We start from the raw sequence: 15,588 nt of genomic DNA on the forward strand, positions 1-15,588 counted from the left end.
AATTTTTTGAAAATAATGAATTTTTCCCAATAATTTTTATAGCAAATTTTGAAAGTTATTGAATTTTATATGGAATTTCTTCAAATTTTTTAAAAATAATTGTATTTATTAATTATAATTATAATTTAAAAAATTTGATGATTACATTTTATTAAAATTTTTTGCAAATAATTGAATTCTTCACAGAAATATTATTAAAATTGTAGGTATTGAAAATAATTGAATTGTTTTGAAAAATTTATTTAAATTTTTTGAAAATAATAATAATTTTAATTGAAAATTTCCAAAAGTTATTCAATTTTTAGAATATAATTAAATTCTTATCAGAATTTTATTACAATTTTTTAAAGTAATTAAATTCATTCGAAAATTCTATTAAAATATAAAAAGAAATTTTTTAAATTTGGAGTGAAAAACTATTTGAAAATTTAAGTTTATATTTGAAAATAAAAAATTTTGTAATTTTCACAGTAATAATAATAAATTGAACAACCGCATTTTACAGTTAATCGTTTGAATTTGCTTTTTTGTTTCTTAATTTTTTTTTAGTAATTTGTATTTTCAAATATCTTGAGTTTTAAAATTAATGAAATTATAATTTAAAGTTTAGAAAATTATTGCAGGTTGAAGTTTATTGAATTTTTTAAAAATATGTAATTTAATTTTTTTGAAACAATTTATTAAATTTTTGAAACTAATAAATAACAATTAATTACTAAATAAATCGATTTTTATAAATTTATAATCTAAAATCATTTAAAACTTGAAAGCTTTGTAATTAAAAAATAAAAAATATTGTAATTTTTTAAGAATGTAATTAAAAAATTAGAATTTTTATTTTCTAAAAATACATTTCTCTAAATTTGTAAAATTTATTCATGAGATTGTTAAAAATAATGAAATTAAAAATAACAAATAAAAAAACAGAAGAATAATTGAAAAAACGAGAAATAAATAAAAATAGAAAAATTAAAAAAATAAAAGTAATAAATATTAGTTTTTATATAAAAAATAAATTAAATTTCAATTTTAATAAAATCAATTGTATTATAATGCCAAATAAACATTATAAACAAAAAATCATCTACACTGATTCTCAAATATCTCACAAGATAGCGTCATTTGTCGGGTCATGATTTCAAAATAAATATCTGTAATTCTTGATCTAAAATTTAAAATAACATTTTAATTTATAAAATTTAAATATTTTTTATATCAAGATTTGTTTATTTATTATTTAATAATTTATTCATACGATTTATTTATTTAAGTCTTGTTATTTACCAAAGTTAATTAAATTTGATGGTAACATTAAAAGAACAAAATTTATAAACAATAAGTGAATGCTAACAATTAATAATCATGAATATTGGACTAATAATAAATTAAAATAATGGAATTTCAAATTACAAATCATTAAGTTTCCCCTTTAGGTAGACTATTCTTTGTACACAAGTGTACAACCTGTGTTACTTATTCAATTTTACCAAAAATGTCATATATCACTTGATTTTTATTTCTTATAAATTTACCACATTTTACACAATATTTAAATTTGCTAATTATTTATATCATAACATATTTTATGTATGAATTAACATTAAAATCCCCACATATTGAAGGCAAAAATTTTGAATTTAAAATTTTCAATATGGCCGCCGCGCAAACGCGTTTTACTACTTCCGGTTAGAAAGTTGCAACGTCGCGTGCCACGACATCCGTTTCTTTTTCCATTCTGCCACAATTGTGCTAAAGGTGAGTGTCCGTGCTGTATATTTTATAATAAATTTTAACTATTAAATACTAAAAATCTTTAGAATAAAACATTATTAATATCATTAGTAAGATAAATAGTTTATTAATTTTAATTCTTCTGTATTCTGCAATACTTTTTTTATCAACAATTTCGTGAAAATGGAAAAGTTAGGTTATGTTGACATGTGCGAGTCGGAGTCGATAAGCGTCTTTTTATTGAAAATATTGTTTAATTATAATTATACAATTGTTTATTAATTTCAAATAAAATTTAGAGTATAAATTTTTTGTTGATGTAAATATTTTTTTTGTATTTTGTGTCAAACGGGAAGCACGTGGAACATAACCTCTCAGTAAAACGTGAAATGTTTGAATTTTCTGTAACGTTTTTCTAAATTTTAGAATTTTAAAACTAAATAAAATATAGTAAATTAATATAATTTAGAATTTTTAGTTATTGAAGATGTGTAAATTTACTAATATATAGAAATTTTCTTTCAGTCCTTAAATCTCAATTAGGTCTCTACTATCACAAAGATGGGTAGAGAGGACAAAGCTACCTGGAAGTCAAGTTACTTCACCAAACTCATCGTAAGTTATTTTTATTCTCTAATTAAATATTTATTAAATCCCTAATTAAATAGAATATTAACTGAAGTACTTTCTATATCTGGAATTTTAATAATAAACTTTTAGTAAATTGATTTTGTTTAAAACTCACTTTTTCAAAATAAAATATTTGGAAAAGTATTTTATTTTTGTTGAATTATTATTAATAGATTTTACCAAATTTCAATTTATTTGGAAATTTTTCAATTGTATATAATTCAAAAACTATTAATTTTTCAAAAATTATTTTAAAATATTTTTAAAAAATTAATTGTATGAATTTCTTTATTATAATTTTTTGAAAATATATTTTGATAACTTAAGATAAAAATATGGACAGTTACAATTATAAAAAATTGAGTTTTTGTTTTTAAATAATTGTAATTTTTAGAAATTATTAAATGTCATAAATTTTGCCCATTTTCTGTAAACTTGCATATTTTCCTGTAAAAATAATTTTGTCAGGGAAATTAATTTTAATGGTAGTAAATTGTCAGAGAAATTTATAAACTGAAACTTGTGACCACCCTGGTAAATGTTCCATTTCAATTATTTTTTTTTCATCGTAGAGTAATTTTTAAAAATATTTAAACAAAAAGAAATTCTCTCATTTAAACATTGAAAATTTTAGTAAAAATAAATTTGTTCATAATGATGAAAGCATAACGCGTCTGAAGACCCGGTTCACGAGCTAGAGCTAGAAATAGCTGAACCCACTGGTTCGTCGGGCTCTCAGTTGAAATTTAGCATAAAAATGCTGTCTGAATAATAAAATATATATTCCTTTAAAATGTTAACAAAACACTTGAATGAAAAAAAAATTTGTTTACAATAGTTTTCTTTTTTCCTTTGCAGCAACTGTTGGACGACTATCCCAAATGCTTTATTGTGGGCGCTGACAATGTCGGTTCAAAGCAAATGCAGCAAATTCGTATGTCATTGCGAGGAAGCGCCATCGTCCTTATGGGAAAGAACACCATGATGCGCAAAGCCATTCGCGGTCATATTGAGCGTAATCCCGCTTTAGAGAAGCTCCTCACTCACATCAAGGGAAACGTTGGCTTTGTTTTCACTCGCGGAGATTTGGTTGAAGTACGCGATAAACTCGTTGAAAATAAAGTACGTGCTCCCGCCAGAGCTGGAGCCATTGCTCCATTGAGCGTCATCATTCCCGCTCAAAACACCGGCTTGGGACCTGAGAAAACTTCCTTCTTCCAAGCTTTGAGCATTCCAACTAAGATTTCAAAGGGTACCATTGAAATTATCGTAAGTTTATTATTTAAATTTTGTTAAAAAGAAGAAAGGATTTTGCAGCATTTATATCAGTTTCGAATTCAAAACTAAATAATTTTTTTGAATTCTCTTTACAGAACGATGTGCATATCCTGAAACCAGGCGACAAGGTCGGAGCTTCAGAAGCAACTCTTCTGAACATGTTGAACATCTCTCCCTTCTCGTATGGTTTATTGGTCGAGCAGGTCTATGACTCTGGCACTATTTTCGCGCCAGAAATTTTGGACATCAAGCCAGAGGATCTTCGCGAGAAGTTCATGGCCGGAGTTGCCAATTTGGCCTCAGTTTGTTTGGCTATCGGTTATCCAACAATTGCCAGTGCACCGCACAGCATTGCCAATGGTTTCAAGAACTTGTTGGCTATTGCCGCAGTTACCGAAGTCGAATTCGCTGAAGCCCGTACCATCAAAGAGTACATCAAGGTAAACAATCTTACCCAAGTAAATTTTCTTTTTACAAATTTACATATAAGTAAATTTGTTTTTATTCCTGATACTGGAATTTTTTTCATAATGATGAAAGCCTAACGCGTCTGAAGACCCGGTTCACGAACTAGAGCTAGAAATAGCTGAACCCACTGGTTCGTCGGGCTCTCAGTTGAAAAATAGCATAAAAATGCTGTCTGAATTGAATATATTTTTTTAGATCATGTTCTTTATAATGAAAAGAAATGGGATTTTAATAAAATTGTTTGTTTTTCCTTTTTAGGACCCAAGCAAATTCGCTGCCGCCGCTGCTCCAGTGGCTACTTCTGCCGCTGCCGCTCCCGCAGCAGAGAAGAAGGAGGAAAAGAAAGAAGAGTCTGAATCAGAAGATGATGACATGGGATTCGGTCTTTTTGACTAAACTTGTAAGTAAATCTTGACATTTTAGGGACGTTTTTCTAAAGAAATGCAGACTTTGAAAGAAAAAATAGTCAATTAACATTTCAAGAAATTGGAATTTTATTATTAAATGGTATTTTTTGAAAGAAGAAACATTAATTTTCAAGAAAAAGAATTTTAAACCTACAACAAAATTGTTTAAATACAGTTTTCATCTATGATCCAAATTTTTTGTCATGCTTCAATGATTTTTAAAAATGATTCGATTTTAATGTAATGTAGCTTATTTTTATCAGAAAATAATTATCTACAACAGCACGCCGTTTTGAAAATATGTTTATTTGTTTGAAAGACTTAATTTTTTTCTTGAAAATTAATATTTTTGTCTTTTTTAGAAAATACTATTAACTGGTTGTCCAGCGGTCTGGGAAGTTAGGGAAATGTCAGGAGATTTTATTCAAAGTCAGAGAAATTTCTATAAATTTACAAAAAATAAATTTTTTGTGATCTACAGGCCTCGGATATTTCGACTTTTTTCGACTATTTTCAAAAAATGCGACTTTTTTCGACTTATTTTAAAAAATTACGACTTTTTCGACTTTTTTTCCGAATATTGCAATAATTTTTAGTATAAAATGCAACTTATTTTCGAAACTTACAATTGAAAAGAGTTTCAATAAATATTGAAATTTTGTAAAATTTACTTAAAAATAATTCATTTTTTTAAAATGTTTTTTAAAAATTTTTGAAAATCGACATTTGAAGAATTTTAATTGCAAATTTTGAAAATAATTGAAATTAAATTCCTCGGAAGAATTTAATTTTTAAAAAATATTAATATATTTCAAATGAATTCAATTATTTTCTAAAATCTTAATAAATCATTCGAAACAATTCAATTATTTTTATAAATGGTAAAATTCCTCGCAAGAATTCAATTATTTTTATAAATATTAAAATTCTTTACAGGAATTCAATTATTTTAAAAACATATTTAATTTAATTTCTTGGAAGAATTCAAATATTTCCATAAAATTCAATTATTTCCTAAAATTTTTAATAATTTCTTCCAAACAATTCAATTATTTTTATAAATTACTAAATAAATTTTCAAAATTTACAATAAAAAAGAGTTTCAATGATTGAAATTTTCTAAAATTTAATTGAAAATAATTGATTTTTTTCAAAGTGTTTGATAAAAATTTTTGAAAATAAACTTTTAAAGAATTTTAATTGCAAATTTTGATAATAACTGATTTCTCAAAAATTTTAATGAAAAATCTTCAAATGTAAATTTAAAAATGGTAATTAATGAAAATTAGCTACAAAAAAATTATAGATATTAAAATATTTTTGATAAAAATAATTCTTAGAATTTTTACATTCTAATTTTTTAAAATTCAATTATTTTCAATATTTTTAAATACAAATTTCCAAAAATTCAAATATATACAAAAAATAATAACATTAAAATTTTTTACAATTATTTTTAACATTTTAACAACATATGACTTTTTTAGATTTATTAAAATTTTGGAGAAATCGCGTTTATATATATTAATAATTAAAATTCTTTAAAAATTCAATTATTTTTTTAATAGAATTTACCAAATTTCAATTTGTTGGAAATTTTTCAATTCTATATAATTAAAAAACTATTATCTTTCATAAATTATTTGAAAAATATTTTTGAAAAATGAATTTTAAGAATTTCTTTATTATAATTTTTTGAAAATTAATTAATAACTGAAAAAACATGGGACTGTTAGAATCATTATAAAGAACTGAATTTTTGTATTTAAATAATAAATCTGTTTATATTGTGGTTTATATTATAAACAGATTTATTTGACAAAAATTAAGATCCTGAAAACATTCTGAGTTGTATTTAAATAATTGAATTCTCTAAGAACTTTCGGGAAATTATTAAAAATAATTGATTTCGAGAAGAATTGAACCCCTTGATGCAAGAACCAGACATAGACCATTGAAATTAAATGGGCTGCGTCTGGTTCTTGCATCAAGGGGTTCAATTTTGATTAAAAATTGTAGAAAATAATTGAATTTAAGAGAATTAAAGTTGTAATTTTTAGAAGTTACTAAATTTCAGAAGGTTTTAAATAGAAATTTTTTAAATTTTATTCCCGTATAAAAACAAACAAGAAGTATTTAAATATTTATTTAACGAAATTATTCAAGTTTTAAATAATTAAATTTAGAAATCAGTGAAAGATCAGAAGAATAAAAAATAACATTTTTGTGATGACACTGAATTAAATAATCGACTTTTTTTCTATTTTAAATCGACTAAAGCGACTTTTTTTGCACCTTAAAGTCGATCCGAGGCCTGTATTCCTATTTTTAATCTTATTTTTGGAACAGGATTTTCCACAGGAATTATTAAGACATTCAAAAATTTCAATTTCAAACCTTTTTAAATTAAACAACTTATAAAAGTATTTTGTTAGAAAACATGAAGATATTGATTGCTCCGAGTCGAAGACTCGGAGTGATCGATTTCTTCATGTTTTATAATAGTTAAAGATTACCGAGTGATAAGATCATTATTTTATATTATAAGAATATTTTTATTCAAACTTCTTCAAAAATTATTTTCATCATTTCAATTAAAAAATTGAAAAAATTTGATTTAATTTTGAAATTTTAAAACTTTAGAAAAATTATTATTTCATGAGATATTAATGATGAAAAGCTAACGCGTCTGAAGACCCGGTCCACGTGTCAGAGCTAGAAATAGCTGAACCCACTGATACGTCGGGCTCTCAGTTGAAACATAGCATAAAAATGCTGTCTGATTTATAGTAACATTCAATGAAATATTTAAATAATTCAAAAACACTTGAAATTAAAGGCGAAAATTATTTTTTTTGTTACAGAAAACGATGACTGTATTTTGCTGTTAATGTTCTTAACCGACGTCCAAATAAAGTACAGTTGTGATGTGATTTCAGGTTTTTTCCATTCAATCCTTTTTCCTATTATTATATTCTCAATTATTTTTATATTCTTACATTAATTATATTTTAGAAAATTAAGAATTTAAGAAAATTTAAAAGTTAAAGAAATTAGAGGAAATTTAATTATTTTTTTTAAAAAGCAGTAAAATTATTCTAAAAATTGGTTAATTTTTAAGATAACTTTTCAAGATATTTTTCAAAGCGCTTAAAAAAAAGAATATTCTGGATAAAAATATATATTTAAAATAAATAAAATAAATTTCGCTATCCTTGAGACATTAAAGTCATTGGAGTAGCTGTAAAATTAGATAAAAACCAGTTTTTTAAAATGATAGGTTTGGGCGACAAAAAAATTCGCTTCGTCATCACAAAATTATTGGTTTCTTTATGGCAATTAGTACATCAAAGTAATACAAGCTTGTAAGAGAATAAAAATATAGAGAAAAAAGAATCATAAAAATAATTTCATACATTATTAAATCGCGATCCTTGAAGATTGCCTTATCATTAAAAAAAAATCGATTTTTATGAAGCAAACCTACGCAAGGATAATCAATAATAGATAAATCATTTTTCTCTGAAACGATATTTATTTACAAAAAATAATGAAACAAGGAATTATCACTTTAATATAGAAAAATTAGAAAAAATTATTGCAATTTTTTTAATTATTTAAATTTTTGGAGCGAAAACAAATTGAACTCGAAGAATTAAAAATTATCGATAAAATATAATTACAATATGTGAATTTTATTTCAATAATTATATTTTATTATTTTGTTTATAATTTTATTATTTTAATATATATTTATTTTGAATATTAACGGGTTGGATTCGATCGAATTTTAATTTTTCGAAACAATTTTTTCGGAGTCAAAATTTTTCAAATTAAATATTGAAAATAATTTTTTTTTCTAGTAATTTATAAAAAAATGTTTGATTTCTTCTAAGGTTTTACGAAGAGATCGTTAAACTCAATAAGGGAGAGAGAGAGAAAGAGAAGGAGAGTTTTATGCACCTTTCAGAAATTCTTAAAGAGACGCTCCTGATTTTTACTGTCGAACGTTTGTATAGAAATTAGTCTGCTCTTACCATTCGCAACATTGATAACCGCATTACCAGTAAGAAGCATTACACGAGAATTTTTTGATTTTACATCACTCGTGTCTGTCACTAGAAACGGTATTTTTAAACTTTTAAACTGCTGGTTTAAATAATTGACATTGTCAATTTATTACAACAAAACACTTTTACAATCCAACGACAATATAAATTTACATTGCAAAAAATTTCGAGAAAATACAAGAAGAATTTCTAGTGAGAGAGGTAAGTAAAATTATTATTTGTTTATAGATTTTTTTCCCAAAATTTCTAATTATTTACTTTAAATTTAATAAATAACTCGATTTTTCTCTTTCTTTTTTTCATATTTTCAATTCGCAGTTATTCTCGCATGTTCATCGAACAAAACAGTTGGATTCGATCGGATCGGATCGTTTTACAAAGAATTTTACTCGCCAATTGTAAAATTCGAATAATCTTGTGAAAAATAATAAATAATGGGCCTACTGTCCGAGGGCAGTCCTCTCAGTTGGGAAGAAACAAAAAATCTCGCTGATCACGTGAGAAAGCATGGAGTTATTCAATTCATTAACCTATACAAAAGACTTCGCGACAGACAAGGCGACGTTCTCAAATGGGGTGATGAGGTAATATTACAAAAAAAAATTGTATTTTATTTATTGCTATTTTAAAATTCTCCATTATCGTATTTAAATAATTTAAATAACTTTTCTTCTCTTACTATTTAAACTTAAATGATGAAAACTATTTTTAAAATTATTATTATTATTATTTAATCGTTTAATTTTTACAACATTCGTTTTATTAAGTGAACAGATTCACTGTATTTTATTTATATCAATTCACTTTTGTTGCACATTTATTTACTTTCTACTTATTTATACTTTCATTTGCAATTTCTAAACTTTAAGTCAGCTCACACATTGCGATTTCAAGAAATGGAAATAAAAATATCAAATCGTGGAAATTTTATATATTCAGTTAAAATCGAAGCTGCGTTGATTATTTATTGTATTACTCAGCAAATAAAGTGAATCAATTAAAAAATGATTTGGAAATTAAAACGATAAGATAAGAGTTTGAAATGAGAATAAAATAAAATCGATCTATGTAACTATCATAAATGTTTAACAATTGGCATTTAAAGGTAATATGATATTTCATACAAGGGGCTATAAAAATCTATTGACTATTCGTTTAACACTGTTAGTGCGGTTTTATAAGTGCTTAAACATAGTAAAGAATTTGAAACAAAGATTGATATTAATGTCAAGTCCAATAAACTTTTCATTATTGCTGACTCATCAGCTTTACATTCCTTTTACTCAATTATTAAACGATCAACTATGACCATTAATTAGAGAAAAATTGAACGGCTATGATAATAATAATAATATCGATTTTTAAATGTCTATAAACTTGAATTTAATTTTAAAGTTTTATTTTTAAATTTGATAATTTTTTTTCATACAATCAATTTAGGAAAAAAATTAATATGCAATTTTTTTATTGAAGGTGGAGTATATTTTAGTAAAGTTTGATGATGAAGCGAAAACAGCAAAAGTCTCTTTACGTGCCCAAGAAGTTTTGGATCAACTTACAGAAGAAGAGCGAAAAAATCCAAAGTGAGTTTTACATTCATTTGAAAGAAAAAGCATTTTCCAAGAAACCATTGTTTCGAATTTATTTTTTTTGAAAATATATAAATTTTTAGTAATTTCCTCAGAGTTGCCACTTGAATAATTTTTGAAATAACTATCATTAATTTTTTTTCACAGAAATTGAAAATTTCCAAAGTTTTAGTTTAAAACCCTTTGAAAATAAATTATTTCTTAACATTGCAAATGTTAACTAAAATCTCTTCTAATTTAATTACAATTCATAACCAGAGTTGACACAAAAATTTGATTTTTCCTGATTTTTAGACAAAATCTTGACATTTTCCCTGACCCTACAGAATATTTTGATTCACTTCAAAAATGATTAGATACGACGATTAGATTCGAGAACATCAATATTTTAGTTAAGATAAATATTTAATCATTACTATTATTTTTCCAATGGAATTAAGATTTTCAAATTTTAAACCTTTTGAAATTCGATAATTTATAAGAATTACTACTCTTACAAAATTATTTTCATCATTTCAATTCAATTATTTTCTAGAATTTTTAATTAAAATTCTTCTCTGCATAAATTATTTTCAGTAATTTTTGAAAATTCAATTATTCAAAAAAAAAAATGTGCTCCTATTCTCAAAACTACAAGTTTACAATTCATTTCACAAAATTTCGATGATTCGAAATTTTTTTTCAAAAATATAAATAAAAATTTTTCAAAAACTAACTTCTTCAGAATTTTGAATTCCAATTTTCGATAATTTTAATTTGAAACATTTTGAAATTCAATTATTTATAAAAATTGTATACGCAACTCTTTTAAAATTCAATTATTTTAGAATTAAGTAAAATTATTCATTAAGTAATTTATTAGTAATTTTATTAGTAGTTTTATGATCGTTCTTTTAAAGTTAAATTATTTTAAATAAATTCTATTTTATATTCTGTAAAGTTCAATTATTATCGAAAATAAAAAAAAATTTTAAGCTTTCCTATTAAAATTCATGGTGATTTTAAAGTTTATAAAGCAAGTAAAAAAAAATTCATGAAAGAATTTAATCTTTTTAATATTTACAAATTTTGCTGGACCCGAAAATCCAGAATTTTTTTTTTATAAATTCTAAAAATTTAATATTTGTTCAGTACTTTCGATAAAATTATTTATTTTGTTGATAGGAAGACAATTTCAGTCATATTTATCATTTGATAAAATTCCTTGACTTTTCCTTGATCAATTTTACTTTTCCTGCGATTTTCCTGACCTGTGGCAAGAAAAAGATTTGATTTAATTTCTGATAATTATAATTTGCGGTTTTTTATTTTTTTCTTCAGCAAAGTTAAATCTCTTTGGCGTCCAGAATATGGAGCTTACATGATTGAAGGAACTCCAGGAAAGCCGTATGGAGGTTTATTGGCACATTTTAATGTCGTTGAGGCAAATATGCAGTATAGAAGACAAGAGGCTGCAAAATTGCTCCTACCTGGCGAGGTTTTGATGAAAATTACAAATTTTCCCAGGTTTGATAATTTTTTTAGATTGTTTTTAATTTCTTTTCTTCTAAATTTCACCATTTCTGAGTTTATTTAATTTAAAGAAATTAATTTATATTAATTATTTTAACATAATGAATTTAAACAATATTAATTATTGATTAGAATCTAAAATAATTTAATTCATGCAAAGAATTTCATTAAAAAAATTTTGTAAAAAATCGAAGTGTTTCGAAGAATTTTATTAAAAAATTTTGAAAATAATTTAATTCTTCAAAGGAATTTTAAAAAAATGTAAGAATAACTGTATTCCTTCTAAGAATTTTATTTTAATATTTGAAAATAATTTAATTACTTCGAAGAAAATTAAATTTTGTTCTTTTTTGATAAAATTGTATTGAAAATAATTAAATTCTCACAAAGAATTATATCAAGATTTTTGAAAATAATTGAATTGTTTTGACAAATTTTATTAAAATTTTTAAAAACAATTTAATTGTTTCGAAGAAAATTAAATTTTGTTCTTTTTTGATAAAATTGTATGGAAAATAATGAAATTCTTACAAAGAATTGTATCAAATTTTTTGAAAATAATTGAATTCTTTCTAAAAATTTTATTAAAAAATACATTTCTATGGAGGAATTTCATTTAAATTATATTTAATTTATTATATTTTCTATTGCAATACAGATTGGGATCGCCTGATTTCACAGATCCAGCAGCACAACCAACACCTGACTCAGGAGCATCAAGAAGCTTATTTTTCCCCGATGAAGCAATTTTTGGTGGTCATCCACGATTTAAAACTCTCACGAGAAACATTCGTCATAGAAGAGGAGAAAAAGTTGCTATTAACATTCCCAGTAATAATTTTACTAAATGAGAGATTTATTTTCTAAATTTTTATTCCTATCGAATGTGGAAATTGTCATTTGAATTTTTTTTTCAGTCTATAAAGATGAAAATACTCCTTTGCCATTTAAGGAAAATTTGGCTGCATTAGGCGACGATGGCTCCAGTGAGAAAGCGGCAAAGGAAAATCATGTTTATATGGATGCTATGGGATTTGGAATGGGCTGTTGTTGCCTGCAGTTGACATTTCAAGCTTGTAATATTCAAGAAGCTCGAACATTATATGATCAACTTACTCCCCTTTGTCCCATAATGGTAAGCAATAGGAAAACAATTTTTTAATATTAGTTAATATTTTCAAATTGAACAAAATATTTGAAAATTGACAAAATTATTTGCAAATTTAAAATATATTTGAAAATTGTAAATATTATTTTTCATAAAATATTTTTAAATTGAAAAGATGAGACTAAATTTGTGGAAAATGACCTTTTATGAAATTTGATTGAATGGAATAATTTTCAGTTAGCTCTAACTGCAGCGTCGCCTTTTTATCGCGGCTACATAACGGATGCGGATTCAAGATGGAATGTAATATCCTGTTCGGTTGATTGTCGAACGCAGGAAGAACGCGGATTGAAACCATTGAAGGAGAATAAATTTACAATTAGTAAATCCCGATACGATTCAATTGATTCATATCTCAGTGAACAAGGAGATAAATACAATGATGTGCCTTTAACTTATGACAACGAGATTTATAAACAATTATTGGATAATGGAATTGATAAATTACTAGCACAACACGTTGCACATTTATTCATTAGAGACACAGTTTCACTATTTTCCGAAAAAGTTCATCAAAATGACTCAGAAGACACTGATCACTTTGAGGTGAGAGAAGTTAGAAAATAACTGAATTCTCGCAAAGAATTTTATTAAAATTTTAAAAAATCCAAATTAAATCTTTGAATTTTTTTTAAACTAATGGAGTTTCTTTAATAATTTTAATTGAAAATTTTGAAAGCAATTGGATTTTATGAAGAAGAATTTTATTAAAATTGAATTGAAAACAATTGAATTCTTGCGAAAAATTTTACTATTTGTAAAAATAATTGAAAATGTTTCGAAAGAATTTATTAAAATTTTAAGAAATAATTAAATTATTATGAAGAATTTTATAGAAATATATGATAATAATGAACATTTTTCGAGAAATTCAATTAAAGTTGTTTCGAAAATAATTGAATTTCTTTCAGGAATTTTATTAAAATTAAGTATATTCAAAATAATTGAATTCATCACAAGAATTTTATTATTTTTTGAAAATAATTGGATTTTTTCCATTTTTTCACGAATGTATTTAAAAATTGCATTGAAAGTATGTAATTTAATTTTTATATAGAATTTTTTAAAAATATTTTAAGAATAATTGAATCATTTTTTAGAGAATTTTAAATTCTTCATGAAATTGAATTTCATGGAAATTTTTGAAAATAATTAAATTCTTTCGTATAATTTTATTTAAATTTAATTAAAAATAATTTAATTCCTGCAAAGAATTTTACTGTTTATAAAATTAATTGAATCCTTGCGAAAAATTTTAATTTATTAAAATTGATTTAAAAAATTGAATTCTTCCGAGGAATTCAATTAAAATTGTTTTGAAAATCATTGAATTTTTGTTAAGATTTTAACTATTAAAAAAAATTATTTATATTTGAAAGAAAAAATTTTGTAATTTGCATAACAATAATAAATTGAATATCACGTTTTCTGAGGGACAGAAAAAGTGAATGAATAAAAGAATGAAAGAACATTCAAATTATTATAGTTAATTAATTAATTTGCAGAATATTCAATCGACTAATTGGCAAACGATGCGTTTTAAACCACCACCACCAAATTCGCCAATCGGATGGCGAGTCGAATTTCGACCATGCGAAGTTCAAATAACAGACTTTGAAAATGCTGCTATTGTTTGTTTTGTTGTATTATTGACAAGAGTCATTTTAAGCTACAAACTCAATTTATTGATCCCAATAAGTAAAGTTGATGAGAATATGATTAAGGCGCAGAAAAAGGACGCTGTGAAAAAGGAGAAATTTTGGTTTCGACGAGATATTGTTTCCAGTAAACAAGACGAGAATAATAAAGAAGAATACACAGAATTTACTATCAATGAAATTATTAACGGAAAAGTTGGTTTTTTTTCTAATATTTTCTAATATTTATAATAATAACAAAAATAATAATAATTCGTTTTTACTAATTTATAGGAGGGAACATTTCCTGGATTGATTCCATTGGTCAATTCTTATCTCGCCAGTATGGACACGGATGCTGACACACATTGTACAGTTCAAAGATACTTGAAATTGATTCAAAGGCGAGCATCTGGAGAGCTTTTGACCACCGCTGCCTGGCTTCGAAAAGAAGTCACCACTCATCCCGAGTACAAGTTAGTAATTCTTTTCTAGCCACAGTAATTATACATACAAATTCAGTAGATTGCAAAAATATTTCTAAATTTGAAAATACACTTTTTTCTTCTAATTAAATTCAATTTAATGTTTAATTACAGAAAAGACTCGAAAATTACTCAACGTATAAATTACGATTTGCTCAAAAAAGTGCACGACATTGAAAGCAACAAATTATCATGTCCTGAATTACTTGGGCCTTGTATCACATCTAAAACCACTGAAAGTGTTCCAACAGCAGTGGCGAAAGCCGAAAAAATGTGTTGTAATTGAGTCACGTATTTATTAGAGTAGCAAATTTTCTGAATTGTGTATAATTATTTTTTTTAACAAATGAATGCCACAATTGTACTTATTCAAATTATAGAAATAACAAACGGGTGCTTCTCCATATATTCTATTAACCTACAGTAAATTATAATTCAATCTGTAAAGAACATTCCAATATTTATTAATATTTATAATTGTAAAAAGTTAAAAAAAAACATCCCCCTGTTAATATTATTTGAATTTTCAAAGGTTGTTTGTTAGCAATAACTTGGAATAATTAATAAAATGGTTCTTGTATTTGTAAATCCTATTAGATCGATTTTTTAAACA

The 15,588-nt window shown here is 24.3% G+C and overlaps 2 protein-coding genes across 2 annotated transcripts; both read left to right on the plus strand.

The window, feature by feature from the left end:
- The first annotated feature begins 1,680 nt into the window (after positions 1-1,680).
- LOC122509481 (60S acidic ribosomal protein P0) lies at positions 1,681-7,447 on the plus strand. The gene is made up of 6 exons (XM_043623602.1): positions 1,681-1,755; positions 2,257-2,346; positions 3,220-3,630; positions 3,735-4,079; positions 4,366-4,507; positions 7,379-7,447. Exons 2-5 carry the CDS (start codon positions 2,293-2,295, stop codon positions 4,501-4,503), a joined length of 948 nt encoding a protein of 315 aa, XP_043479537.1. The 5' UTR covers positions 1,681-1,755; positions 2,257-2,292; the 3' UTR covers positions 4,504-4,507; positions 7,379-7,447.
- A 1,078-nt stretch (positions 7,448-8,525) lies between these two features.
- Positions 8,526-15,563, plus strand: LOC122509400 (glutamate--cysteine ligase catalytic subunit). Its single transcript, XM_043623438.1, has 10 exons — positions 8,526-8,785; positions 8,903-9,168; positions 10,058-10,167; positions 11,494-11,679; positions 12,344-12,516; positions 12,603-12,820; positions 13,031-13,399; positions 14,359-14,706; positions 14,785-14,966; positions 15,090-15,563. The coding sequence occupies exons 2-10, from the start codon at positions 9,019-9,021 to the stop codon at positions 15,259-15,261; spliced, it is 1,908 nt and encodes a 635-aa protein (XP_043479373.1). The 5' UTR covers positions 8,526-8,785; positions 8,903-9,018; the 3' UTR covers positions 15,262-15,563.
- The last annotated feature ends 25 nt before the right edge of the window (positions 15,564-15,588 follow it).

Source organism: Leptopilina heterotoma, unplaced genomic scaffold (genome assembly GCF_015476425.1).
Source record: "Leptopilina heterotoma isolate Lh14 unplaced genomic scaffold, ASM1547642v1 Lhet_116, whole genome shotgun sequence".
NCBI classification, from domain to species: domain Eukaryota; kingdom Metazoa; phylum Arthropoda; class Insecta; order Hymenoptera; family Figitidae; genus Leptopilina; species Leptopilina heterotoma.

Coding starts and splice junctions, on each gene's coding strand:
- LOC122509481 (XM_043623602.1), top strand. CDS start 2,293: ATGGGTAGAGAGGACAAAGCTACCTGGAAGTCAAGTTACTTCACCAAA. Junction 2,347..3,219: donor GTTACTTCACCAAACTCATC/GTAAGTTATTTT, acceptor TTTCCTTTGCAG/CAACTGTTGGACGACTATCC. Junction 3,631..3,734: donor AGGGTACCATTGAAATTATC/GTAAGTTTATTA, acceptor TTCTCTTTACAG/AACGATGTGCATATCCTGAA.
- LOC122509400 (XM_043623438.1), top strand. CDS start 9,019: ATGGGCCTACTGTCCGAGGGCAGTCCTCTCAGTTGGGAAGAAACAAAA. Junction 12,821..13,030: donor CTCCCCTTTGTCCCATAATG/GTAAGCAATAGG, acceptor AATAATTTTCAG/TTAGCTCTAACTGCAGCGTC. Junction 14,967..15,089: donor ACCACTCATCCCGAGTACAA/GTTAGTAATTCT, acceptor GTTTAATTACAG/AAAAGACTCGAAAATTACTC.